Below are 27696 nucleotides of genomic sequence, written 5' to 3'. Positions count from 1 at the left end.
GAATTTTATTTTTAATATAATTAAAAACATTTTTTTTAAATTTATTTAATTTATATAATTTTTAGAATTTATTTTTTTATTTTACAATTCTATAATTTTACATCTTATGTTTTTTAAATATACATTTGCTTCGAATTGAATACAAAATTTGACATGAAAACCTGCTTAAAGATCGCGACGAATCAAAGCGTGGCTACCCTCCTCCTGATTGGTCGAGCCTCGAACAGCTGTCAAAAGCGTTCTTGTCAAATTTATAACTCGTGCCTCCGCTCGGGAGCAACAGCAACAGCTCCATCTGTGAGTCACGGCGCATAATTGGGATGCTTGCTGTTGATTGCAATACTGAGAAAATTCGTAAGAGATGGTGCTGAACGGGATATATTGAGGGCCTGCTACGAACAGGTATATCCGACTTGCAGTATAAGCGTGCAATAGCGGAGTGTATTTTCGCTTCGCTTCGCGTACTCGCTCGCGAGAGCCGGGTAACAGCTGTTTGCCGCGAGAGCGAGAGCTCCGAAGGGAGGACGCCGACCAGCCTCTACCTTTCTTCTGTCCACTGTGACAGCGCGCGATTATGTTAGTATTTTCGTGCTCCGAGAGAGATCAAGTCGCCGCGCGTTCTCGAGCCACTTTCCGGTTCACAAATTCTCCTCGCGAAATCGCGTCCCTTTTCTTCGCGCGAGAAGATTCTCTGGATATGTTCCATTTTTTTCTTTTTTCTCTTCCCGTTTCGCGATTCTCGCGTGACATGAAGCGCGCGCGCGACTTAATTGTACTGTACAGAGTATTGAGATATATTGCGAATTTTACTTGCTTATTTTCTGTCCTTGATTCAGTGAGAATGGATCGACCTTTCGCGTCTGTGATAAAATTCTCGATGCTACTTTCTGATTCCTAAGATCGAAAAAATCACGCATAGACACATACACACATGCGCATATACAAAAAATTATATTGGAGCATGTAGCAGATAAATTAGAGACAAATTTTGTGAACATACTTGGATATATTATTTTATTTTATTTTTTCCAATTTGTTTTGTGCAATACTAATATAATTACAGTACCAAGTGCAATATAATCATTTTATCTGAGTGTCTTGTACTGTGTTACTTTGCTGTCACATTAAATGTGTATAATGTATGTATATATATGCATTTTAAAATATTAACTTTATTTAATGTTTACAGAATAAAGCATAAAATAAAATAATTATTAATCGATATAAATTACTTATCCAGATGACATTTCTTCAGTTTATAGTTTAATATATTATAAAGAAAGATTTTATGCAAATAGTTTTCTATACTTTTTATTGTGACTTAGTTTTTTCCATAATTTGTATTATAATACTAAAAAAAAAAAAATGAATATTTATATTCAATTTTTGTGTAATATTTTTTTATTATGTTAATCAGGTATTGATATTCTATCAAATACTTCATAATGGAGTCGGGAATAATTCAAGAGAAATCACCCCCTTCGCGGGGATTAAAGCAAGTGAAGGTGGATAATTGGGGATCATTCTTTCTTCAACGAGTTCAGCAACTTTACTCCGAAGAACAATTTCTTGATCTTAAAATTAGATTTCCTACAAGCGATATTATTGTACAGGTAAATAATATAAATAATGTGTAATGCTTGTAATAATTTTAAATACATAAACAATTCTTGCAGGCCCATAAACTCGTAGTGGCGACGTGTACAGACTATTTTATGCAACTCGAGCAGCAGCAACGAGAAAAAGATGACTTTAACGGTATAATTACTATGCCTTCAGACATGCCTTACGAGTGTGTTAAATCTATTATAAGGTGCGTACATCTTAATGTATTTATATATTTATTATTAAAAACATTCTTTTCGATTTTATATGGTACGATTGCATTTATATGTGCAGTTTTATGTACACTGGACAACTGGAATACTGGACGTCAGAGCAACATGCTTTATACCGTACAGCGCAAAAAATGAATATGACAGTGCTGACAAAATTGCTCGATGCTCAATTCAACACGAGCAATTTACAGGCCGAGACGGCAAAGTCATCCGCGCGACCAGCAATAAATGTTTCGAAATCTCCACCTACAATTTCAAAACCGGTCATTAGCTCCATCAGCTCGATGCCGACTTTACCTGGTCAGCCGTTACCTGGCCGAAAGTACGTATGCAAATATAATTTTTATGTTTCGAATATAATTTTATCTATAATAAAATGTCAATAATTTTTCATTATTATTAAAGACTACCCATTTGGAAGAGAAAGCTGGACGAGTCTCCATCTATACCTTCGATGAATTACGAAGTACGACCATTCCACGGTTTATCCTCGATGCATAAACCTCAGGAGACGACTCCCGGTCCATCGAGATTCGATCTTCCGGAAGCGGATGATATTGCACTGGGAGTGTTTTCCTCGTTCGACGATATTACGTATAATACAAAGCCTATTGTTCAAGCATCCGACGCATATAAAAAAGGAAATTCCTCTCGTAAACGTTCGCCAGATAGGGACAGTAAAAATGACACAACCGAAGACGAGGACGATGAAAATCAGGGAAATGAGAAGAGTCTGAGAGACGCGAATTCGGACGACGATTGGAGTATATCCAAGAGTTTTTCGCAGAAATCTCAAGAAGGTCAGACCAAGCGAGTGCGTTTCGATCTGGAAGAGAAGGAAAACGTGGAGAAGCCCAAGTCGAATCGACCGAGCACCGACGAATCCATCAACAAACACGCAAAGATCATCAGAGAAGTATTGAAAAAGTATCCGCATTTAGTGAAGAACAATAAGAATATTCGTTTAAAGATCATGCAGAAAGAGACAAAGTCCTCCGACAGCAATGCCGCGTGCAAGACAAAAGTATCATACATGGTCTTGAAGTCCGATCATCTGCTATCCAACAACGGCGACGAGAACGATTCTAAGTGCAATGGTAGCATCGACGGCGAGACAGGTCCCTGGAAATGTAACAAATGCGACTTGGACGAGGAGTACACGAATTACTACATGTACAGGAGACACATGCAGGACGTGCACGAGGAGAAGTTCGATCCGCGAGTCTGCGAGCATTGCGGCTACAAAGCAACCAAGCGCAACATCCTGATGTACCATCTTTACACCAAGCACAACGTGCCACCACCCAAGAGCATGTGCTTCCCGAAGTGCCAGGCCTGTTCGTACGTCGCTCTCTCGGAAACCCTGCTGGTGCGTCATCAGATAAATCACAATCATCGACCTGCCACCCGACATCACTCTCTGCCTTCCGAGGACATCCAATGCGGCCAGTGCAATCAGTCGTTCAAGAGCGTCACCGAGCTCACCACACACGAATTGAACAGCGGACACGGAGGTATGGCGGACGGCAAGGAGGCGAAAGGCCATCGTTGCCCGTACTGCGGCAAGGTGTTTGTTCGCCTGACGAATTTGCAGGTACATTTAGACTGCGCGCACAAGGAGTTACATAGAGACACCAGTGAGTCCGCGCAGTCTGCACCGACCATCTCCCTAGAACCGTCATCCGAAGCAGAGGCTCTCAGCCACGTAGCCAGCGGCATAGCCGCTTCTCTCGGTGTTGGAGACGACACAGATGCGACTGTGGACACGCAAGAGGAGGTATCTGTAACGATGAAGACGAACGATGAGTACATCGTGTCAGACATGTTAGATGACATAACGCATAATATCACCTACAACGAGCACGAACTGGAGGGTCAGCATATGATTATGCTGGTGAATAACGATGAAAATTACCAGCACGTCGAGAACGATCATCATCAGCAGCCGCAACAGCTGGATATCGCTGATAACGAACAGATAGTGATGCAAGGTACGGACGACGGGATGATCGTGTACATTCACGGCGCCGAGGAGGCCGATCATCGATCGTACGAGAGTTATCAGTCTGCTGAAGTTGCGCAGGATGCTGAGGAAATAGTCGAGGAAGTCGTCGAAGAGGTCGAGGAAGAGGTTGAGGAAGAGGTCGAGGAAGAGGTCGAGGAAGAGGTCGAGGAAGAAGTAATGGAAGAGGAAGAGGAGGTTACTCAAGACATGTTGGAGGATTGTGCTGATAATCAGGTCGAGGAAGTGATACAGTATGTTGAGGAACAAACGGAGATAGTGGAGTACGATGAGGAGCAAAGCGAACAGAGCAACAGCATGGACGAGGCTCAAGAGTCGGTCATGATCATTGAAGAAGAGCATGTCGAAGGAGACGAGGATATGGAAGAGATGACTGATAAGCAACGCGAGAAGATGCAAAACTTCGCCACCGAATGGGACGAGGATAGCGCGGAAGCGACAGAGTCATGAACGTCGTATTGTAACGTTGGATTTTATCTTATTTGCTTACGTAATATGTTATTAACTTTTTATCATGGCTATATTCTCTAACGCTTCAATGAAGATTTATTTTATATTTTACTCTGTGTAATGCTTATCGATAGTGGTCGGTGACAGAAGGGAAATGTTAGTGCAAAAGTCACACAGTTGACACTTTGCTATGTGGTTCAGTGTTGAAATGTGACAGAATCAATCATCACGTTATTATATTTACAAGCAACAAGTAATATAATACTGAGTATTGAATTGTACTCTTTACGCTTGTATATGTGAACTCTATCCTTGCACCGACACATTGTATTTTCTGAATTACTTTATTGAAGCAAACACTCCCAACACGAGATGAAGTAAAGTATAATATATTTTACGATGCAAGTTACAGAACATAAATCTTGACATGTATAGTCCTTATTATGATAGTACTTGTAAAAGCTCTTAAGATTTAGAGCCTCTATAAATCAAGAAAAAAAATTTTTTTTAATTATAAGAAACGTTTATATCTGCTTAAATATAGATCTTATAAAAATATATGTTACACTTATTAATTAAGGTATAGATTAATTTCGTCAAGATCCACAGTAATATGCAAAATATCGGTGACCAATCTCCTAGCTTAATACTGTTCTTGCAAAACGAAAAAATATATATGACGTAGTAAGGAACTTTGAAAATCAATTTTCCTTCCAAAAACTCTGCCTCTCTTTCGGACGATAAACTCTCTAATTTCTATAAAAGGCAAAGATATATACATATAGCAGCAGATTACAAATGATTTTATATTTTAATGTAAATTTTGCACAATCGTACCATATATTATATATTTAAAAAAAATGTAGATAAATAAATACAAAATAAGTATCTGTATTGAACATTTAGTACATGAAATTTACCTGTACATATTTTTATACATCCCAACCTCTGGATTATCCTAACCTTAATATTTCTCGAGGTTGGAGAAACAGATCAAGAATCCTGGTTGGAGAAACAGTTTCTCTAAACAGAAGAATAAAATATTTTTTGATGGAATATTTTAATTGTGGGTAAGAATGAGATTTTTTGATTTACAGTTTTTATAAAATTAGGTAGAATTGAGAGGAAACATGAGCGGTCATATTGCACCAAGCAAATCCACTGTTTACGTTTCGAATTTACCATTCTCTTTAACCAACAATGACATTCATCAACTGTTGGATAGTTATGGAAAAATTGTCAAGTAAGTAATTATTAATAAACTTGGAATTATACAAATTGCATATTATATTTATTTTTTACATATTCTTATTTTATTAGTTGAGAGCATAATTTGTTTACATTATTAATGCTCCCATGTAATTCAAAGTCTGATTATCAATGGCAATAAACCCAGCAAACAGTATATAAATGTTATATACTTAAGCATGTTACATGTAACGTATATGTTAGTTGTAATTTCCCACTCATAGATGTAACATTTTTAATATTACATTGTAGTTATATTGTCATTATATCCCAAGATAGCACTGACGTATCAATACATCAATGTGCTATTTGGTATATAATTACAATATAACTACAATGTAATATATGTTATATTAAAATGTTACATCTATGAGTGGGAAATTACAACTAACATGGATGTTACATGTAACGTACACGTTATATTACCTGTTATATTCCATTTTATTATAGCAATGTAACAATTATATATCGGTGTTTGCTGGGAAGTGCCTTGTAATTTGTAATCTGTTGCGTTTTGTTGTACAAATGTTTATTTTGTGTGGTCTATTTTCAGAGTAACAATATTGAAGGACAAGGTAACCAGACGTAGCCGTGGAGTCGCCTTTGTGTTGTTCCTTAAAGCAGAGGATGCTGTATCTTGTGCGAAAGCTCTCAATAACACAGAAGTTAGAGAAGTTGAAATTTCTACTATTTATCCTCAATCATTTAATACAGCGCAGCTTTACATTATTTTACATCTAATCATTAATTGATTCGTTATCCAATGCATACTTTTTATACTTAATATCCTTAATATACTTAATATACTTAATTCCAAACTTTATATATGCGTTAAATAAGCTTAATTTGGATTGAGTTGTATCAAATAATTAATTAAATAAGTTAACTTGATCTCTCTATCTCTTCGAAATCTAGCTTTGAAGAATCATGATTATGTTAATGATCTGTGTATTATAGTAATAGTCTTTCTCTCCGCTACATTAGATACTTGGTCGCACTGTGAAAAGTTCCATAGCAGTCGACAATGGTCGCAGTACTGAATTCATACGTCGCAGGGATTATCCGGATAAATCCCAGTGCTACGAATGTGGACAAGAAGGACATTTATCCTATGGATGTAGCAGCAATATGTTAGGTCCCCGAAAACCGCCACCGAAGAGAGTCAGGATACGAAAGAAGAACGTGAAGCAAGAAAAATATGATGCAAGTTACCTCGACAGTGATAGTGATGAAACGACGAGAAAGCCAAGGCGTAGCACTAATGATGTCGACGAGGTCGAAGATGATACGGAGGAGGAGCCTGAAACACTAAGTGCTGTCATTGCATTCGAGGTGCAGTTATTATTTTTACATTCTAGTTCAAAGCTGAAGAGAAAACAAATTTTAATTTTAAATGAGGAAAATATAAATATTAAATATTATTATAAATATATATATTAAATATTAATATTATTTTGAATCTTCATAGAATTAAATGTAGACATTTTCATTGATGATTTGACGATTTCAGCAAAGGCGAACTGAAATAGAACGTAGACAAACGATGGATGAATGTAATAGAAAAGACAGCTCGACTATACCAAAAAAACGTTATAAAAAGAATGATTATTTTAGTGATGAAGAAGATTTCAGTGAATAATATATATATATATATATATGGTATATAATAGCAATAATATGTATAATTGAATAAAAATATCAATAATGCTTAAAAGTGATTACCCTTTAAATTACTGTACATTATTTCTATGGTTAAAAAATTACATGTTTATCTATTTGCTTAAGAGAAACAGAATTAATATTTATAAATCGTATAACAAAGATCAAAGTTAAAGTGCTTTTATATTGCTAAATTTTTTCTCTTACTGATATTTTTTATTCGATTTGAATTTCAATGATTCAAGAAAATAATTCGAGCTAGCTAATTGAATTATTAATTTATGACAATTGTTGATATCACTAGATCTACAGTTCAAGAAGAGCCACAATAAAAGATACTTCACACAGATTTGTTCTTATTGATTTAATTTTACTGTCAGAGAAATGGCAGAAGTATTAATCAAATAGTTTTAACATATTTAGAGACAGAAATTGCCTTTAAGTTTTGCAAGATCGCGCAAACTATCGAATAACAATATTAATTAATTATAATAACGCCTTAAATGCAATTATTTAATATATACAGAATGCCTCAAGTAAATGGAGTTTCATTAGAGAACGAATAAGATATTTTTTTAAGTAAACTTAAAATTGATCTTTAATCAAAAAAATTGCATATTATTATTTGTATATTTTTAAATCTTTTAAATATTTTATTATTTTTCTCGTATATTGAACTTTTTAAAGAAAAGCTATTATATATTAATGTAAAAAAATGATATAGACAAATAATAGTACACTAATTGTTAGATTTAAATGAACTTAATATTGATGATCTTGATGATGAAAAAGTTTAAATTAATATTGTTATATGTATTACAAAAAATAATTATATTTATATAAAATATATATGCACGTATACAATAATTATAATATATATAATATTTATAATATACAAAATATATAATAAAAAAATATATATGTATAATTATGTGATAAAACTCATTCAAAACAATAAAAAGTAAATATTCCACAAAAATTGGAACACGCGTTTAAGAGATTTTCGAATACATATTATACTTAGCATTATCTTTTAGAAAAATTATTATTGAAAAACATCTTATCTTATGAAGGAAAAGTCAAAGAAATATGTACCAGACAAAGATTTATTCATAAATTCTGAATGATTTCCTCGCTACAAACTTTTCTTCCTTCCCTTCCCTTTGTTATGATAATAGTAATCGTTAATATAACAATTATTTATTAGTAAATTTTTAATATTTTTACTGTGGAAAGAGAATCTTTTTTCCAATTTGTTCAAAGAATTCGTAGAAACTGTGATCATCCTGAGACTTTCTGTATATATATTTTAATAGGTATGCACACCATTTATTATATATGAGGTTTATATTTCATTATAATTTAAACGTTAGAAAATATTAAACAAAATAAAAAAAGATTTTAGGCATTATATAGCGATCTTTCATCTTCCAGCTGAATGAATAAAAACTTTAACATAACGCGACATAATTACAATATACATTATATTCATATACTAATCCTATATCGAGGATATGGATGTATCACATTGAAATTTATGATACTATATTTCATCAGTCCAACGAGAGTTTGCATTTTAAAATACTTAAAGCAAGATTACTGCAGTCTAGGACGCATACACAAAAATTAGACTATGTAACAAGTATAATATATGTAACAAAATTAAAATCTGTGTTTTTTACCGTCTATGTCAGTCACATCCAGAATTTAATTAATTAGTACTAGTATAATCGAGTGCGTACTGCGACATTATTGTAAGCACGCTTGAACCTTCTCGATCCATTCCTGCGCCGTGACTGCATCGGCGGCGCAAAAGTTATACGTTCGTCTGTTTGTACGGAGCTGTAAAAAACATTATTCTATCATGCTTGTACGTACATCGTGCAACATAACAGAAATTATTTATTTAAAGAATAAATTAACTTGCAAAATTTAAAAAAAAGTACATCCAATATAACACTTTATTTTTGTAACTTTATTCAAAATTGTTTATATATACTTGAAGAGTGAGTTTTTTATATATTTAAATTTTGTATATTTAAAAATGACGTCACAATCTAACATAGTCGACAAGGAGCCGACTATGTTAGATTGTGACGCCAGGATTTATCCGAAATAACTTATACTTTATATATTTGAGAAGAGTGAATTTTTTTATATATTTATATAAATGTATTTTTACTATATTAAAGATAGAATATATACTTACATCAAAGAAGGATTTATCGTCCGTTTTCTTTGGTGGTCCAGGCATCGGCGCAGCTGGAGTAACAGACACTACCTCAGCCAAATCTGCAATACAATTTTGTGCAATTTTATTTCGTATAATCTCGTTTAAATTTTTCTTTCCTTTTTGTTACATCCATTCAATTACATACCTATATATCCTTTACAGTGTGAATCCTCCACTGCGTCATAATATCTCAATTGATGCTTAATAGAATCCAGTACGAACCATCTTTGCTTCCAACCTTTCAATAGAGCTCCTCGTTTATAAAGATAGCCCTCGTGCGTTCTATTTTCCGCTACGTTACTCGAAAATTGTTCGTAATATTGTTGAGAACTGGTTTGTATAGTTGTAACACCTATGAGCAAAACAAAAACTCATTATTAATTAATATGAAATTCGAAGAAACGATAAAACGAAGATTATACAGAGTGTTCTATTTTAATCTATCACCCCTCATAACTTTGCAGGGAGCGATTGTAGAGAAAAATGTTTCAGACAAAAGTTGTAGAGTCCAGAGGGGGTCATCTGATGGTGGACCTTGATCTTGACCTTGGGGTCAAATTTGAAAGTCAATATAATTCATTTGAAGATCAATATAAAAATTTTAAATTAAAATTCCTATTTCTCATTACATATTTTCCTTATATCTCATCTCAAGAGCTTTCCAAAACATTATAATAAAATATTTTTTCATTCAGTTTTCCAAGTTATAAGATACTGTTTCAAGCCTTGTAGTGGAAAATACTGGATAAAAAATATTTTATTATAGTGTTTTGGAAAGCTCTTGAGATGAGTTACAAGAATATGTAATGAGAAATAGGAATTTTAATTGTCTGAAATATTTTTCTCTCTCTATGACTGCTCTCTGCAACGTTACGAGTGATAGATTAAAATGAGACAGCCTGTATACAGGAAGAAAGTGCTTAATCTAATCCAATGAAACCTGGACATACTTGAGTTTACGCTTCCGTTGTCGCCGCCGCTTCTCGTCAGCGTGTGAGTCTGGAGATTATCCGTCACAGCCTTATACTTTGTGCAATTCTTTGGCACAGCATCCGCGCATTTGTCGTGACACACGTGGCCGCAGTCGATACACCTTAATCCAGCCTTCACGGGACCCCAGAGCACGCCGGAGCACGCATCGCAGTGAGTCGGCGTTGCAGAATCCAACCGTTCGAACCTTAGACAAGTGCGAAATGTAATTTGCGTTTGGTTTTTCACGTTTTATTATTTTACAGACATGGATCGCGATCGGATATACCTGTGCGGATGCGCGTATACGGAGCCTTCGTTCCCGGTGGTGCTTCCACCAGCGAGTTTGCCGCGTAACAGCAATTCCAGGGTGGAGCGTTTGTGAATCAACCGACCGTGATATCGTACCAGTGCCGTGCTAAAGGACGCGTGCCGCTAGAAAGAAAGAAGATCCTTCAATGAGAAATTCAACAAATAATGAAAATAGTAAATCGAAAAGGCTCTAATAGATAAATACAAAGTCGGATGTTGAAAAGAGGACTAGAAGAGCCGGACATTAAATGCAACAACATTATTTTTAAATTCCTCGATAATTATTTTGGACGTTTCGGTCCTTCTCAGCATATCAATAAGTAAAAAAAATGTTTTTTTTTTACTAATTTTTAAGTAATTTTTAAGTAATTTTTTAGCAATTTTTTTTATTAACTGATATGCTAAGGATGGTCCAAAGGAAGGAAACCAAAACTATTATAAATTTATAATTAATTGTATTAATATATAATTATAAATTATATTAATTTATGAGAGATATAAAATCGTCAAACTTACGGCAAGTGAATCGGTATTTGGCAATTCAAGTTTGTCCCAGAGCACTTTCCACTTTTGCGGTAGATGACCTAACTCGGTCTCCAGTTTGTGAATCTCCTCCAAGAGATGCGAGAACTGATCGGGCACCATTGAGCTGACTCCGTCGTATCTAGAAACAAACAGTCTTAGTATCATTTCTTTGCGTTAACAAAATGTAAAAATGCGTCACTTAGGGTTTGTTTTTTATGTTTTTATTTTTATTGGTGTAATAAGTTAAAATGGGACACCCTGCATATTTGTCTCATTTTAACTTATTACACCAGAATGTACTAGTTCACCAGTGCACCGATAAAGAACAAATCCTTAATAAAGTTTATTCGCTTACCCTTGAGTGACCACTTTACGATTGCTCTTGACCACGCCATCCGCGGCCTCGGCCTCTTCCTCCTGCTGGGAATCCTGCTGCAGCACTTCAAGATCGTAAGCCGGACCATGCGCCAGCTCCTCTTCCAGGTAGAACTGCCAGATGTTGAGGCTCGGTAGATGCGAGACCGGTCGTAGAACAGGATTCTCCGTGTTGGGCGTGTACATGAAGTTGTAGAAGAGCGGGCATCTCGCGTGTTGCTTCTCTATATAATCGAATATACTCTGTCCGAGATTGCAGCCGGTGTTTCCGGTCCCCGCTAGTCTACCACCTGGATAAATCGTGTCGTCGTCGCTGCCGGTGTCCACGCCCTTGTGATGGCTCGTCAGAGAACCCCTCTTGTCCTCGATGGCGGTGATACCGCACTCGACCCGATCGAACTCGCAGTCTAGCAGGAACGTGCGGAAGCGACAAGACACCGAGTGATAAGCCAGAAATTTCAGGTAGTACTCGTTGAACTCGAAGGCCAGAGGAAACTGTCTTTGTATCTGGTGCACTATGTCGAGAAACTGTAGGAACGTGGGCGTGAAGTTGGTCGTCTGCGAGTTCGCGGCGAGGTTGCTTCTGTGGCCGAATCTGTGTCCAAAACCGAGCCATTCCTTCTCGATCAGGATCCTGAAACCGTCGATCGTGCGATAGTGCGGATCCAGGCACACCTGGGCTACGGAGCAGACGGTGGTCGTGGTGTCCCAGCCGTCTTCAAGGCAGACAGCCACCGACGAACCCTGCATGTCCATAAGATCTATAACCGCGCCTGCCAGCTGCATCAGATTCTGCAGCTGCTGCAACCACTCCGAGCTCTCGATCAGTCTGTAGAAACTCTGGTCCGGCTCCACGTTCGGCGAGCTAGGCACGCACGCTCGCATCAGTTTCTTAAACGCCGCCTTGGTGTGCCTCACGTCGTAGTACTCCACTGGAATGAAATCCGTCTTGGGCACGGATTCGGCCTTCACGCCCTTCATGTGCGCCTTCTCGCCCAGGATGTAGAGAGCCGCACGCTGAAACGTGTGAACGCATTCCGTACCGCTGTCGGAATCCGCGGAATGTCTGACAGTTCCGCGCTGATGGTGAACGGAGGTGAGGGAAACCTGCGAGTTGTGCCGCTTGTCCTTCAAAGAGCCCCATCGGCCAAAGTTCTTAGGACCCTTACCGCCGGACGAGCTGAAAGTGCTGAGGGGTTTGTTGAACGGATTGCGACGCGATTGCTCCGGGGTGGCAATGCGATCTTCCGCCGCCAGCAACAGCGAGTCTATGCTCAAGGAGCTGTCGGACATACCCCAGGCGGAACCCTGCCGCAGCACGGAAAGCGGAGTCGCGGCGACAAGCGCCATCATGTACTTCTCCTGTTCCAAGGAGGAGGTGGTCTCCGACGACGTAGTCTTCAGATTACTGCTGGAGGTCGGATGTGCCTTCAACATGCCCATCACGCCTTTCCCGTGGTAACCCGCGCCCCGGATCAGCAGCGCCTTGGTTCGCGGGTGTCTCCAGGTGACGACTGGCATCCTACTGTGGCGATGAAGCCTGCAGAAACGTCGGATGCTCTCGTCTGACACGGAAGTGGGCACGATCAGAAGCGCGGGATAACTCCGGCAGATCATGTAAGCGCAGTTGACCGAAGTCAAGCGGAAAGGTTCGTTGCGACGATTGTTGTGCGGCCCGTTCGAGTAGAGACCCAGTCGATACCAATCCCTGACGTAGCTACGCTCGGACAAACGTTCGAGGGTCTTGGCATCGGTCGGCGGCTGCGTCACCATGCCGGGGATCTCGAAGTCGTCGACGCTGAGATCGTCGTCGTGGCTTAGGTCGTTGTTGTCGGTCATCGGTAGGCTCATCCGTCCGGGCGATGTCATGTATTTGTTGTTGCTGTTGATGAGATTCATATTCGGCAGCACGTACTTCTGTCGCTTGGACGACTGTTTCGGTTTGAAACCGGCCTTGCGCGCGGTCTTCAGCAGGGTCTTCTTCGCGAAACCCTTCAACGTGGCGTTCTTCTCCTTATTCTTATGATGCGCCGTCTGCGTGACTAGGATCTGGCCGTTGAACGCGAAATGATGGAAGATGTGCGGCGGATATCGTGCTTTGTGCACGAGTTTCCTCAGGGTGTCGATATTCTCGGGCGTGACCTCCTCGTCGAAGGCCAGTTTGATCAACTGGAACGTGCAGGAGCGTAATTGCAGACCTTCCTGAAGGCACTGATCCAGATGCGCGAGATGCTGCACAGCGACTCGCTTCTCCTTGGTGAGAGAGGTGACGGGAAAGGCTCGTACGACCAGTTGCTCGCAGGCGAACGGATCGCAGGGTATACCCTTAAACACTATTCTGTAATTCGTGAGGAAGATGGCACCCTCGGCCGGTAAGAGAGGCGGTATCTTGGGCAACCCCGCGGAGCTCTCTTCCCTGCCAGTCCGGCAGCAGATAGACCCGCAAACCGTCCATGATCACCTCCTCGCCGGGCAGCATGTTGGGCGTGAGGATTTTCGGTTTCTGTATCGGCGGTAGCCTCTTGCTCTCCCTATGAACCGCCTCCAGCGTCTCGATGTGCATATGAACGACCCCCGGAACCATTTGATGCAGGCATCGGACGTGTTCGGCGCTGACGCCGCCCTCGGTGCAGACGCGATCGACGAATCGCGAGACCATCCTGATGACAGCGCTGCCGGTCTCGTTCGGATCGGTCTCCTCAAATCCAGACTCGGCGTCGCCGCTGTCGCTCGCCACGCTATTCGTGATGCTATTACTCGCGCGTTCCTCGTCGTAGATGTGATCCTGTCGATGAGTCTTCGAGCCGATGTCTAACGGGACCAGTAGATAGACCATCCTGTTGGCGTAATGAATCGCCTGGCTGTACATGGTGCTCTCTTCGCTGTTCACGAGTTCCTTTTGCTTTTCCGGGTCAATGGACGACCAGATTCGCATTTGATCCGCAGCAATCTCCAGCGCCGATGGCTCCTGCGCCTGATAAATGGAATATCGGTCCCGATATGGAAACTCCTTGCCGTCCCGCGGACTGATAGGACTCAAAATGGTGTCGTTTATGAGTCTAGGTGGTGAATTGTCACCCGGTAGATACAAACGCTTGATATCCTTCTGCACGTCCAAATAAAACGCGTCCTCCCAGAATTGTTGATTCTGCCACACTGGATGCTCCTGGATGCAGGTGTACGCGAATTGAATCACACCGGTGCATAGTTTTCTGCAAAACGCGGTGGCGAGCGGCAGCAACGCCGCAGCGACGCCGTGCTCGTCCATCGACGAATCGTCTTGCAGCGCGCAATTCATCAGACGTACCACCAGATCAAATTGCTGATGTTCCAGCATGGCCTTGTTCCCGACCACGTGCTGCGACAGCTCCATGCAGAGCGCCAACCGGGCAGCTTTGCTCTTCAAAGCTCGCAAAACAGCCGGAAAAGTTTTGCGAGCGTCCGAGATCTTGTTCTCAAATATACAGTTGATACAATTGCGCAACACTTCCAGTCTGCGAGCAGAGTTGCTGACCAGATGTCTAGTGTCGTGAACGAACGAGATGTGCGGACCCATGGGCACGATACGAGGTTGAATTGGTCTAAGGGAAGACAGCCTGACTTTGAGATTGTTCTTCGCGAGGCCCTCGTCGATGATCGCTTGAACCTGCTCCAGGTTAATACGCGGCAAGAGAGGCTGATGAATCCTTGCGAAAGCACCTTCGGGTGGTTTCAGGATCTTCTGCACGTACGGTTGAGGGTTCGGATTCTCGTTCAAGTACAACTGTTGCGCCAGTTCCTGGATATGCGTCAGAATTACTCGATGATCCTGCGTCTCCTGTTTCAACTGATCGCTCAGATTGCTGTAGAGCTCATCCCACACGTCGCAGGGTCTCCATGGCGGACCTCTTTCCGCGATAAAAGACGTAAAAAACATGCAGTCCAGGACTCTCGTCGTAAAATCGCAGTCTGTAAGACCTCTCTCTCCCAAAAATGCCGCTTTGTGGAAAGTAATCACCGGTTTCGGATGTATTCGTATCAACGTTAGACAACTCCGGTATCCTTGCAACAATTGAGCAAAGGTTCTCATAAACACCGCTCTGAGCTCTTTGTCAAGCATGGGCGAGTGCGGCGCTCTGGTAGCAAGCGGAGGAAAAGCGTAATCGGCGCATGTCAATTCCGGCTGCAACACCAAAGATAACGCGTCCTGCGTCTGAGAGAGCAATGGTTCTGGTAGCAGAGCAAGCGAAACACCATCGGGAACTGTTATGGAGCCTCCATCCAGATCGGCCACTATTACATCCATCTGCAAAGAATTCAGCGAATGTGAATGAGATCATTCAGACTTTTTCGAGATCGTATATGATATTTGTCTTACAAGTTCCACAACTTCGTGTTTCAACGAGCTATGTACACCCATAATGAATGGCGTCGGAGTGCTGAGTATTTCGACTAAAGCCGCAGGCAAAAGAGGAATGTAAACGTGCGAATATCTGAACGGATACATCAACGCTGTCAGGGCGCGACACCCTTCGGTCAGTCGAGAATAACTAGCAGAATGAAAAAGTAGCTTGTGTTCTGTCATGACTGCGCAAAATAATACTAGCACATTACGAATACCTAGAAATTACATTGTGCGCATTAGTAATGTAATACCTTGTATCAACAGATATATCACAATCGTTGCAAGTTTAATATATTCTTACCTAATTGCTGAAATAGTAAATTTACACTAGTATGAGTTATAGGAAGAGAAGGACTAATTGGTGGTTGGAGCGCCTGGCGATCACCCGCTCCAATGCTGAATCGTACCTGTGGCCCACCAGCAGGAGGTACTTGAATACATCCTAATATGTTTCCAACTAAAGTTTCCAATGGTATGCCAAGATTTTCCACATACACCGTGTAAATGATACCGAGACAGTTCTATAAGAATTATAGATCATTACAAATAGATTCAAATCTTAAAACAGTAGAATGGTTAAGATGGTTTGTACAAATGTTCACATACTCTAAATGTTTCTATGTAATCGAGTCTGGAAACCAGCACCAGACATTTGGGTGCATACATAATACTATGATGTGCAATGGCGGGTATTGCCCTGACCAGGGGTCGACTATCTCCATCTACGGGATCCTCTTCCTCATCTACGGGTTTACTTGGCACAATCGAGACCGTTTCATTGAAGCACATGCAGGCGCAATAGTGTCGATTTGCATCAATGTCTGTCAGTATCGACACAAAGAAACGTGGCTCTTGTCTCTCCATTGATAAAGCCCATCCTTGCGGTTGACAAAACTATATAAGACATAACATAGCGTTTGTAAGTAGAGTATTGATACAATAGAATTAGTTTCTAAAAAGAAACAGTTTTATACCCATTCTATCCCTTCGATGAAAGGTGTATCCGGCCAATCTTTCTCTGGGAATCGTTGCAATATAACTCCGCTACTTACACCACCCCCTATAATCGTAACGATACATCGTTTTCAATCTTATAACATAGTAATTAATTTTCATAAGTGTAGTTTTTTGATAAAATAATTGTATTATATATCAATAAACTAGGAGAGAGAGAGAATTATCACATTATATGTATTTTTCACTGCGCTGAGCTTTTTGTCTATTAAACTTGGACACATAATGTGTCATTTTTATCTTGATATAATAAAAATAATAAAAAATAATAAAAAATAAAAGAAGAGTCAGAGAGAAAGAAGAGAAAAGAACGGCTGAGGTGGAACGTCAGCTGCAATTACGACGACTTACTTTCTTTCTCGTGGTCGTAGCCGACCACTACGAAGTAGTCGGCTAACCGAGACATCTCGGTGTATTCGTGGGGCTGAGTGGGGGTGGTTGCGCTCAACATCCCACGTCGTGTTTGTTGCACGTGATTTCATGGACCAGGTCTGACGCCTGGGCTCGCCGGACGCTAAACGCAACTTTTACCACTTACTTACTTACTTCGTCGAACGTGACGGTATAATACGGTCGCGCGAATCGATTCGAAAGTGTCACGAACATATTCTCCTTTCGCGGTTTTCGCGTCTCAAGGAGCCGGAACGAGATTTCTCTTTCTCTCTTTTCCTCTCGCGCGCGAACAACCCTTTGAAGAAGAGTTCGCGCTAAAAAAAAAAAAAAAAAAAAGAAAGAAAAAATCGAAAAGAGAGGAGGGGGAAAACCTGCGAGCTATAAAACACACGGATTTTTCCTGCTTTTTTTTTTCCCCCTCAGCGAGACTTAATCGTCGATCCTCGCCGCGTAGTTTCGCGGAGCCGCCGAAAATAATAATAAGGATGCCACACCCCGCAGTAACCTCAGTCCATAACCTAAGCCACACGCCACATTGGAGGGTTTGTTATAAATCCGCGTCGAACCACCTCGATGAGGGGCCACGAACACACGCACCGCCTTGTGTCACGCGAAACGACAAGACGCGACAACGCGCGGAGTTGTTATTTTTTTTCTCACTCTCTTTCTCTCTCTTTCTCTCTTTCGGAGCGCTCGGCGAACGTCGTTGACGTATGTCTTCTGCCGATGACGTCAGCGCGCGTGATTGGCGCGTGCCTCTGGAGCCGGCCAATCGGAGCGCTCGCTTAGAAGCAACAAATGACGCGATCCGCGGACCGATCATCGGTCACGTCACCATCTGTCATATATGTATTGTTTACAGTCGTCAGATGTCAGATTCAGCATTTGTGCACTTTGTGATTTTATATTCCATATCTAAAGGTATTTGAATTGATCAAGGGTTTCAGCTGATCGCGCGAGGAAGGAGAGCTGACGAGGATGGTCCGTCGTTTTGACAGTTCGTGATAAGGTTTCGAAAGAGATGAATAGGTTCGAGTACGCCGATTCTCGGCTTATGCCGAGTGAGATTTATGTGAGACGCGATATGGCTATACGTCTCTACGACGGGGATACGAAGGTAAATTCATATCCAGGATGTATTACTTCGATCCCTGATTTTTTTTCAGGTCAAATATATAGACACAAGGTATTCGTATCAAAACAACTTTTTTTGCAGACACAATACTTCAAAAATGATGTCAATCCCTGAATATTTTTTTAAGTCAAATATATAGACACAAGGATATTAATATAGCAAAACAATTTTTGTAGACACATTGAAATGACGTCAGTCTCTGAATATTTTTTTAAAGTCTAATATATAGATACAAGGATATTAATATTAGAACAATTTTTGCAGATACATTACTTAAAATGACATCAATCCCTGAATTTGTTTCAAGTTAAATATATAGATGCAAGGATTTTAATATCAGAACAACTTTTGCAGATACATTACTTGAAATGACGTCACAATCCCTGAATATTTTTTTTAAAGTCAAATATATAAATACAAGGATATTAATATCAGAACAATTCTTGGTAGACAAACTTTGAAGGCGGTGAACTAATGCTGACTAGTCACAGAATACTCTGGGGCAGACCTGGCGATATTCCACGGGGTAATGTCTGCTTATCGCTGTCGCTTCGGTACATAGTCTTCTTTGAGGAAGACAATCCCGGACCGTTTTCCTTTGGACGTAGTAAAAAGATTGTATTGCATCTCTCCGAGCCTGTTGTTGGTGAGACTTGAAGTTACACGAATAATTGATAAATTATGTAATTGAGTTCAATAATTGATAAATTATGAGATGCAATTATTAGACTAACACAAACTTTGTATTTGTTTACAGATAAAATGCCCGGTCCAGCGAATAATAGTCTGTACAATTATATCAAGCTGTCGTTTAAGGAAGGTCTAGACTCAAATTTTATAACACAATTATCCGATACTATTATGAAACGAGCATGGGAATTGGCTTCTGCCGCAAGACTAATCGCGCTTAGCGATGACACTCGAGGAAATTCGAAACTGTTACCGCAGATAAAAACGCGGACGGGTATCATTGGTATTGAAAGAAGTTTGCAAGAGAAACAGAAAGAGACTGACCAGAGTATATCGTTGGCGTTTCAAGATCTCACAAAGCTTATGGATATGGCTAAAGATATGGTGGCCATCTCAAAGACGATTTCTGCTAAAATACGGGTGATTTTCAATGATTGCTTCGTAAAATTGGACAAGTTGAGGTTCATAATGCAGGATCATTACAGGAGAGGCAAGGCGATATAACGGAAGACGAAACTGTCAGATTTAAGGCTTATCTAATGAGCTTAGGTATCGACGATCCAGTGACAAGAGACGCGTACAAGAGCAGCAATGAGTACTTTCAGCAATTAGCTAAGCAACTTGCGTACATCTTGGAAGAACCGATAAAGGTTTGCAATTTACATATTTGGAAAATATATTTGTATACATATATAAGATGCGATAGAAAATGTTATAACTGATTTCAGGAAGTAGGTGGCATGATGACACTCACAGACGTTTATTGCCGTGTAAATAGAGCAAGAGGTTTGGAACTTTTATCTCCCGAGGATTTATTACACGCCAGTAGACAATTGGCACCCTTAGGCTTACCGATTGTATTGAGAAGCTTTGATAGCGGCGTTATGGTTCTTCAAATTCGTTCTCACGACGATAATGCTGTCGTGGATCGTATAACGGAATTGGTAAATATTCGATTATGCAAAAGCTAATAAAATAAAATTAATTTATTCCTTCATTTATTATATCTTCCGCATAAAACTTTTAGTTGAAGGAAAAGGAATCTATGACCGCCGAAGATCTCGCACAATCGGAGGGTATATCAGTATTGTTGGCGCGCGAACGATTGCTAGTCACAGAAAAGCACGGTAAAGCGTGCAGAGACGACTCGATAGAAGCTTTGAGATTCTATCCGAATCGATTTTTAGAAGAGGTACCTAATGAGTAATTTTTATATTTTTTATTACACAAGGTATCTCATTTTAATCGATCACTTTCAATAATTTTTTTATTTTTGATTGTATAACAAAATATTTCAAACAAATGTTGTTTGACTTGAAGAAGGACAGAAAATGATGCCTACTGATAAACTATTTTTTTATATAAATTATTCGTTTTTTAGCAATTTTACCTTTATAACTTTTTTTGCCGAAAATTGCGAGGTATCAATTTATTTTAAAAAATATGGTTTTATTTATAAAAACGTAAATGATCTCTAAATTATCTTGAAAAGCGTCCTTTAGAAAAAATCAATAATGCTATCTTTGCCTTTAAATCAAATAACTTTTTATTATACAATCAAAAATAAAAGTTTATAGGGATGATCGATTAAAATGAAACATTCTGTAAAAGTGTACGATTGAATCTTTTTATTGTAATTGTTGGCCATTGTGTAAAATATCAATGCTTCAAGGTTTTATATATTCTTGAGCCTTTGTATGCTCGACATATGACTAAATCAATTAAACACAGTTATTTTGTAAAATACACGAAAATAATTATTTTCCTAATTATAAGTATACAATTGTCTTGTTCCTGATATCTAACAGTACGTGATATTTGTTAAATAATTTAAATCTTTCAAAATAATAATTATTTCTTTGCATATATGTTACATAAATATTATATGTATATATAAAAGGATACCGAATATTTTTTATTTCACAGCCACAAGAATTTTGAAAAAAATGTGAAAGTATATCTTATTTTAAATTATATGAGGTTGTATGTGTATGTGTGTGTTAATGGAAGAGGCAATAAAATAAATTTTATATCTATATATTAACATAATCTCTCTTGACACAATCAACGCTTGAGATACCATAAAATTTGTTGAGGAAAGAAATTAAGATGACATATATATACACAGATGATGATAATAAATAAAAATAAATATGTATTTTAGCATTGTTTTAACAAAATAAGCCTAAGATAAGGCAATGAAGCGCAAAGCATGGTGCATTTTAATTGAAATATATTTTTTTAGATTTATTCATTAAACGAACTGTGTAAATAGAACCGCAACCATGATTAACAATGATCGTGTATAATTAATAGTACATGACTTTCCGCATCTATGTTATGTATGTATTTACAGGATAGAGATTATTTTCTAAAATAGCGGTTCAATACGTTTGCTTTATATTCTTTGATAAATTTAAAATCAATTTAAATATCCCTAAAAAATTTTACATTTTTTTTACTTTTAATTTTCACTATTAAATAATTTAATTAAGACTTGAATTAAGATTTCATCACACAAAAGTTTTTGTTATTTATCATATTTATTGATTTAATCTGAAGAAAACAAATTACAATTAATTAATTTCAGTCTTCAATATTTTAACTTCTTCATATAATTAAGTAATATTAATATACCATTTCAATACTTTAATAATCGACAAATTCTTTCTAAAGATGATTCAGAATATATCGACAAATTTTGATCCACTATTTTAGATACACCCTGTATTAAACATGTGTTATGTGTCGTACAGCATACAAATGTCTGCCGTACAAAATCGTTCATTATCAATAAATTACGATATCCCCCACAGGTCAATGCAGTTAAATTTGTTCGTACAATTAATATAGTATAGTACAAGATGTCGTATAACAATACATATATTTATATATATATATATATATATTATACCTTTGACGAACACAAGCTCGAACGTACCTGTTCAAAACTACTTTACAAAAATTACATTAATTTAAACATCAAAAAGTCAGACTACTTTTATATCCAATTACGATTAATTTATACATACTTGGAACAAGAGATAACAATCACTTATCATATAATTATTTGTACGTTGTATTAAATACTCTTCGAAAAGAAAATTAAAAAAAATTCACGCACGCGCATTTCAATTTTTTTCTTATAAAGATCCACCTCGCACAAATGTTAGGATTAATTTACGCGTGCGATAATTGATTTTTCCACCAATTCTTAACGACCTAATGAATGTTCGAGGTACGTTCGAGTGCATTTTAAAATGCAATAGGGAAGGCTTGGCAAGGTTCATTCTTTAAAAGGTCTCACTTTAATCAACGAGATACGAAGACTATAACGCACATATACATATACAGGATGGGGTGTGAATGTGCCCTTATTATATCACAGAGAGGCGTAACAAAAATATAAAATAATTTAAATTTTATATAGTATTTTGTATGTGAACTCTCTCTCTCTCGCTCTCTCTCGCTCGCTTGCGTACACTCATGCAACCGCTGTGTTTTTTGTGATTCGTACCACAAATTACTAACATTGTATTATAAACTCATTAATAATATACATTTGAAATATGCACATATAGTATTGCTATATCATTTATTTATCAACATATTGCTAGTAATAACATCTCAGGGAGCAAGCATATGTCATTTTGGCGTCGAATGACGTCATTAGACACCAAAATGACAATTTTGACGTCTAATAACGTCAGTTTGCTACCTGGGATATGGTTTCCAACGTTCGCTTCTCGAAAATTTAAAATATAATTTTTTTAATCGATTCTATTAAAAGATAAGTTACTGATACATGCTGTTTGTGGTACGAATCACTCTACACTATTATTGTCATTATCATTCGGTTCTTTCTCTCTTTCTTTCTTTCATTTTCTCTGGAAATCTCTTTTCCTTTGTATAACATTCTTTGAATTTTCCCTTTCACGTTCTCTTACCCTCTTATTCTCCTTTTCTATGTTGCAATCACCCTTCCATCGACCTTCATTCTACTTTTATCGTTTTTCTATCTTTTACCATACTATAACTAGCCTCTGAGAAAATTAAATTCTGAAAAACGAGATGCAAACTATTAAACAACTCTCTTCATTTCTTTCCCCCTGAACTTGTCCTGCGCATATATTTTATATCATATCAGATTCAACGTATACACGGGAATCCCGAGAACACGGCGCGCAATATCGGTAGCAATAATTCGAAAGAGCATTCTCTTGTATTACTTCGTATACATAATTTTATCGCGTTGCGAGGAAATCAAATTACGAAAACATCCAACGCGCTTTCTTCGAGGACCTTGGTAGAGAAGACAGAAGCACCCTTCGCAACCGTTTTCTGCGTGACACCACGTATACGACGTCCACGTGTAGATACACAAACACGTAGACATGTAATAGAAGACGCTTTTTTAATATGCGCATAGACATGAATCGCTCATAGGTATTAAGAATAAAAGTTCAGTTTTGTGCTGATATACAACAGTGTTAAACGCTAATCTGCTTATCTTGACTTATATGTATATATATGTATGCGCATATATGTATATGCACATGCATACAAATTATGCGTATGCTCGCTTATGTACAATGCTTCATTATTAAGTACACACACATACGCACGCACTCACAGCTCTTTAATTAGAGAACATGCAAATTATAATTGCGCATATTGTTTAACGTAAATTTGAATAAAATTAATTGCTTCGATCAAGCTATCTAAAAGAAAACAAAATGCAGTTTTAAACTTAAATTATCAACAAAGAAAATATTTTAATTTTTGCAAATATTAGCAAAAATTAAATTAATAAATTGAAACTATAGAGAATAAAATATATCAACATATACATATAGCTATAAAGTGTCGCATATAAGAAGCTTATAAAATAATTGAAATTTAAAATCGAATGTTTGAATAATTACCTAACATCCGTCACTATGCTTCTCATAAAATTCACATCGATTTCGTCTATCTAAATTTATTCTCACGGATCATCGCGTATATAATATATCAGAAGAGAGATAAGAGTATCGTTTTCGCAAAGGGGATGTGCCTTACAATTAGATTTATGAAGATTAATGAAAAGTGAGCGATATTAGTCCCATTAGTAATTGGCGATAGAAAAATCTGCATACGTTAATAAGTGCAAAGTGGAATAGTGAATTTTTTATGAGACGAGAAGAGTGTATAGTATAGATTGTAAAATTTTGCTCATAATAATGTATCTTCTTTTTTTATGTATATATATATATATATATATTTTATAATATATACGTACACGTATGCGCGCGTGTACAGAGACTAAGCTTGTGAGTTCCATCATATATGTATATATATGAAGAGGTACAAAAGTTATAGAATAGGCGTTGAGGTCCAAAAGGCTGTCTAATTCGTGCGAGTCGTACAACGATCGTTTTTGTTTTCTTTTGTTTTGTAGTCTTTTTAGTAGTGAATATCAGGAGATCAATCGAGGGTGTCGGAACTGAAGAACTCGTACGCTGATAATTTATAAACAACAAACTATTAAAAGAAACTTACAGAAATCTATGAAATTGAATTTTTAATCTTTAAAATTATAGAATTATTTTTAAAAAATATTTAATAAATCTCCTCCTTTTTACTTCTTTCTAATTTGTGAATAGTATAGTAATTTCTATTTTTAAAAATTTAACTATTTTAATTCCGTTAGAAGAATTAAAACAGAAAGAAATAACTTCCACACAAGATTTTCAAGTTAGATCAACCCTGAAAATTAATAATTCAATTTCTTTTTTAATTATAGTCTGGTTTTATAAAACAAAATAACATTCATTTTTTTATCTTGACGAGAAAAATGCAAAAAATGAAAATTCTGCTATTTGTTATAATAAACTTGGGAAATGTTTAACAAATTTTTAAACTACAAATTGCGAATGAGCAGGCACACACGTCACTATATGGGTCACCATCATACACAACGATGGGACTTTTCGTGAGATAATTACAGGAAAAAGAGATCTACAGTTACTTCTTTTACATACTAATTTTACGATATTCTTTTCTTATGTTTACTCTAGTTAAATTCTAATAATAGTAAAAAATTGTGACCTTTAATTATTCTCTCTAAAAGGCGAGACATATAACATAATAGCCCAAAAATCAATACGTAACATTTATATAGGGAACTATGTCTTATTTTTCATGAATGCAGAATCGTCATATCTATTGCAAGAGCTGTAAGTCTTTCAACAACTCAACATAGTTCCGACACCATCGAATATTGCAATTGGGCTTTGATTTTTCATTATGCGTTATCTTGCCGTGCATTGTGCATTATCTTGTCGTGGAATGGATCGTAATCGATCGTGCGATTAGAATTAGCGCACATATGTGAAAAAATACAATCTTACCGCTTTTATTTACGGCTATAACTGCGCAATATGTATTTATTCTTTTATGAATGATAATTATTCAATTATGACGCAAGCAAAGTGTTATTATAGATAATGTCGAGAAACTAAAAATTCGTCTATCCCAGGAAAATAAAAAGCCAACATTTTTATGATAGTGATAAATGAATTACGAAAGTGAAGAAGGAAAAGATGAATGATTTACTAATTAATTATGTAATTAAGTTTCAAGTCGCATGACGTCAAACGTTTGTAATTTGATTTCTAAGAGAGAGGAACTTGCAATTAAAATATTCTCTAAAAGAGAGATCCATACAATTCAAAAAGTAATTGCTTCAAAGAGTTAATTGCTTCAAGAGAGAGATATGTAACAGAACACATTGCTAGAAATTTTGCGTCACATTCAGTCAACCGCATCAAATTTCGCCATCCATTCCTTTTATCTATCCTTTTAAAAGAAATACTTAATTTTGCTATTTAAGGCTCCCCTGACTCTTTGCCGACCATGTTGGAATTGTGATGTCAGAGAAAACACACACTAAAAATTCGTACCATTTTGAAATAAAATATTTCGATGAAGCAGCACTTCATAACTTTAATAAATTCTTAAAATACCTCAAAAACTATCCTTTTCCCTTTATAATCCACCAATAACTGTAAAATTGCTGTAATATGAGGCCCAGTCCGTCTGGTCTTTGCACATGCGCAGTCATTCCGCATGACAAAGTCTGATATGATCACGATCATTTTGCAGTTGTTGACTGACTATCAAGAAAAGAATACTTTTCATTTTTTAAATTCCTATTAGGTATTTTAAAAGTGTGCTAAAGCCATTTAAAGTAGTGTTTTATTAAAATATATTTTCGTTTAAAAACAGCGTCTATGAATTTTCAGCGTGTGCTTTCTCGCCTCTGACGTCACAATCTAACATTGTCGCGGCTAAGATCCAGGGGCCTTAATTGTTTGAGATTTGCACGATTTCTCGGATAACGACGTAAGCGCAAAATTTGCGCCTTGACGACGAATTCATTTTCTGGACAAATTGGACAATTAAGATACTTAATATCGGCTCAAAACGCGGTGTGCAGTAGAAATTCCGCAGTGATTGTAAATTTCTTTGTCAAACGATATCGCCACATACAGTGGTCCGATCGATCGTTAACGTACTAGATAGATAGGATGCTTATGACACGCAACACTGCGTGAGAGAGATTGATTGTATCTTAGTGTTTTACGTTTAGATTATATAAGAGTACGCGCGTATATCTCTTCCGGACACGCATAAATACATCAAAGAACGCGGGCGTGACACAAAATTTTATACGAGATGGTACATGAAAAGTGATACTTTTAAGACTCTGCTTCTCTTTCGCTCTCGTCCCGCGAAATGCGACGATTCCGCTTCTACTTCCTGAGAGGATGCCACATGGCGACCGGACGCCGCAAGGCCGCTAACATTTGTCTCCAATGCGCCAGCGCTTTTCCCGTCGAGGTAGATCCTATGATGATGTGGCCGACAGAGTACGCCTTTGGATTCGTACCTTGATCGCCGTTCAATTCCGCCACTGTCAATCTCAGCTGTATAGTCTGAAACAAGATATATATTTAATGGAATATTTCTACATAACTGGAGAAATACGCATCGATTCATCGAAAAATATAATATTCATGTGAAAAGATTTTATAAAGAAATACATGTCGCTTTTAAGCGAGATTTGATTCGAAAAATTGATTAGAGCTCGCTTTAACGATAGCGATTCGCATTTATAAATATATGTATCATATTGTTAAATTATGTTTTCATTGTAATATTTATATTTATATCATTTCGAAGTGGGAGATTATTTCAAAACCTGTAAAGCGTGCGCTGGCACGTTAAATATTATCGCTTCGTTGAAAATCGGACTCTTCTCTCCTTTCTTAACGGACGTCTTCTTTTTATGTATTTTTTTCCCTTGTTGAAGTAGATATACCTTAGTGAAGGAAAATATATATTAATACATTTTTCTCGAATTATTTATTGAAACATATATATATATATATATATATATATATA

At 37.6% G+C, this 27696-nt stretch overlaps 5 protein-coding genes and 1 long non-coding RNA gene across 8 annotated transcripts in view; 3 read left to right on the top strand and 3 right to left on the bottom strand.

The window, feature by feature from the left end:
- The first annotated feature begins 289 nt into the window (after positions 1-289).
- On the top strand, positions 290-5210 carry Cp190 (centrosome-associated zinc finger protein CP190). Of its 3 annotated transcripts, none has more exons than XM_029309409.2 (5): positions 290-402; positions 1418-1613; positions 1677-1813; positions 1900-2160; positions 2244-5210. In XM_029309409.2, the coding sequence occupies exons 2-5, from the start codon at positions 1446-1448 to the stop codon at positions 4309-4311; spliced, it is 2634 nt and encodes an 877-aa protein (XP_029165242.2). In that variant the 5' UTR covers positions 290-402; positions 1418-1445; the 3' UTR covers positions 4312-5210. The 3 variants fall into 3 exon arrangements, with proteins under 3 accessions (XP_029165242.2, XP_085342182.1, XP_085342183.1); XM_085486056.1 differs by lacking the exon at positions 290-402 and adding an exon at positions 409-576; XM_085486057.1 differs by lacking the exon at positions 290-402 and adding an exon at positions 587-1139.
- Positions 4685-5595, bottom strand: LOC114936264 (uncharacterized). Its single transcript, XR_003820670.2, has 3 exons — positions 5407-5595; positions 5232-5334; positions 4685-5067 (listed from the first exon to the last, which is right to left on the bottom strand). It is a non-coding gene; the product is annotated as an uncharacterized LOC114936264 (long non-coding RNA).
- Positions 5250-7289, top strand: LOC114936262 (zinc finger CCHC-type and RNA-binding motif-containing protein 1). The gene is made up of 4 exons (XM_029309410.2): positions 5250-5554; positions 6113-6224; positions 6544-6891; positions 7070-7289. The coding sequence occupies exons 1-4, from the start codon at positions 5442-5444 to the stop codon at positions 7196-7198; spliced, it is 702 nt and encodes a 233-aa protein (XP_029165243.1). The 5' UTR covers positions 5250-5441; the 3' UTR covers positions 7199-7289.
- Positions 7290-7481: 192 nt separating this feature from the next.
- On the bottom strand, positions 7482-18107 carry Sbf (SET domain binding factor). The gene is given in 13 exon segments (XM_029309291.2): positions 7482-9060; positions 9428-9510; positions 9597-9803; positions 10402-10628; positions 10710-10855; positions 11249-11396; positions 11613-14053; positions 14055-15917; positions 15990-16231; positions 16318-16537; positions 16623-16910; positions 16991-17076; positions 17382-18107. Coding segments are annotated over 13 exon segments (6144 nt in total). The 5' UTR covers positions 17482-18107; the 3' UTR covers positions 7482-8967.
- Positions 18108-18148: 41 nt separating this feature from the next.
- Vps36 (vacuolar protein sorting 36) lies at positions 18149-27612 on the top strand. Its single transcript, XM_029309292.2, has 6 exons — positions 18149-18540; positions 19009-19204; positions 19316-19668; positions 19734-19898; positions 19977-20192; positions 20276-27612. The coding sequence occupies exons 1-6, from the start codon at positions 18445-18447 to the stop codon at positions 20453-20455; spliced, it is 1206 nt and encodes a 401-aa protein (XP_029165125.2). The 5' UTR covers positions 18149-18444; the 3' UTR covers positions 20456-27612.
- The window catches only part of LOC114936204 (uncharacterized), a 50059-nt gene continuing 43831 nt past the window's right edge, over positions 21469-27696 (bottom strand). Inside the window, exons 13-14 of the mRNA XM_029309313.2 lie at positions 27494-27613; positions 21469-27227 (exon numbers count right to left, since the gene is read on the bottom strand). Of these exons, the coding sequence (XP_029165146.2) occupies positions 27045-27227; positions 27494-27613 (303 nt within the window). The 3' untranslated portion in view covers positions 21469-27044. The remainder of the gene's footprint in view (positions 27228-27493; positions 27614-27696) is intronic.

Source organism: Nylanderia fulva, unplaced genomic scaffold (assembly GCF_048542155.1).
Source record: "Nylanderia fulva isolate GAGA-0341 unplaced genomic scaffold, ASM4854215v1 Scaffold4, whole genome shotgun sequence".
Lineage (NCBI taxonomy): Eukaryota > Metazoa > Arthropoda > Insecta > Hymenoptera > Formicidae > Nylanderia > Nylanderia fulva.
The sequence above is the reverse complement of the archived record's forward strand: the minus strand, read 5'-3'. Positions and strand labels throughout refer to the sequence as shown.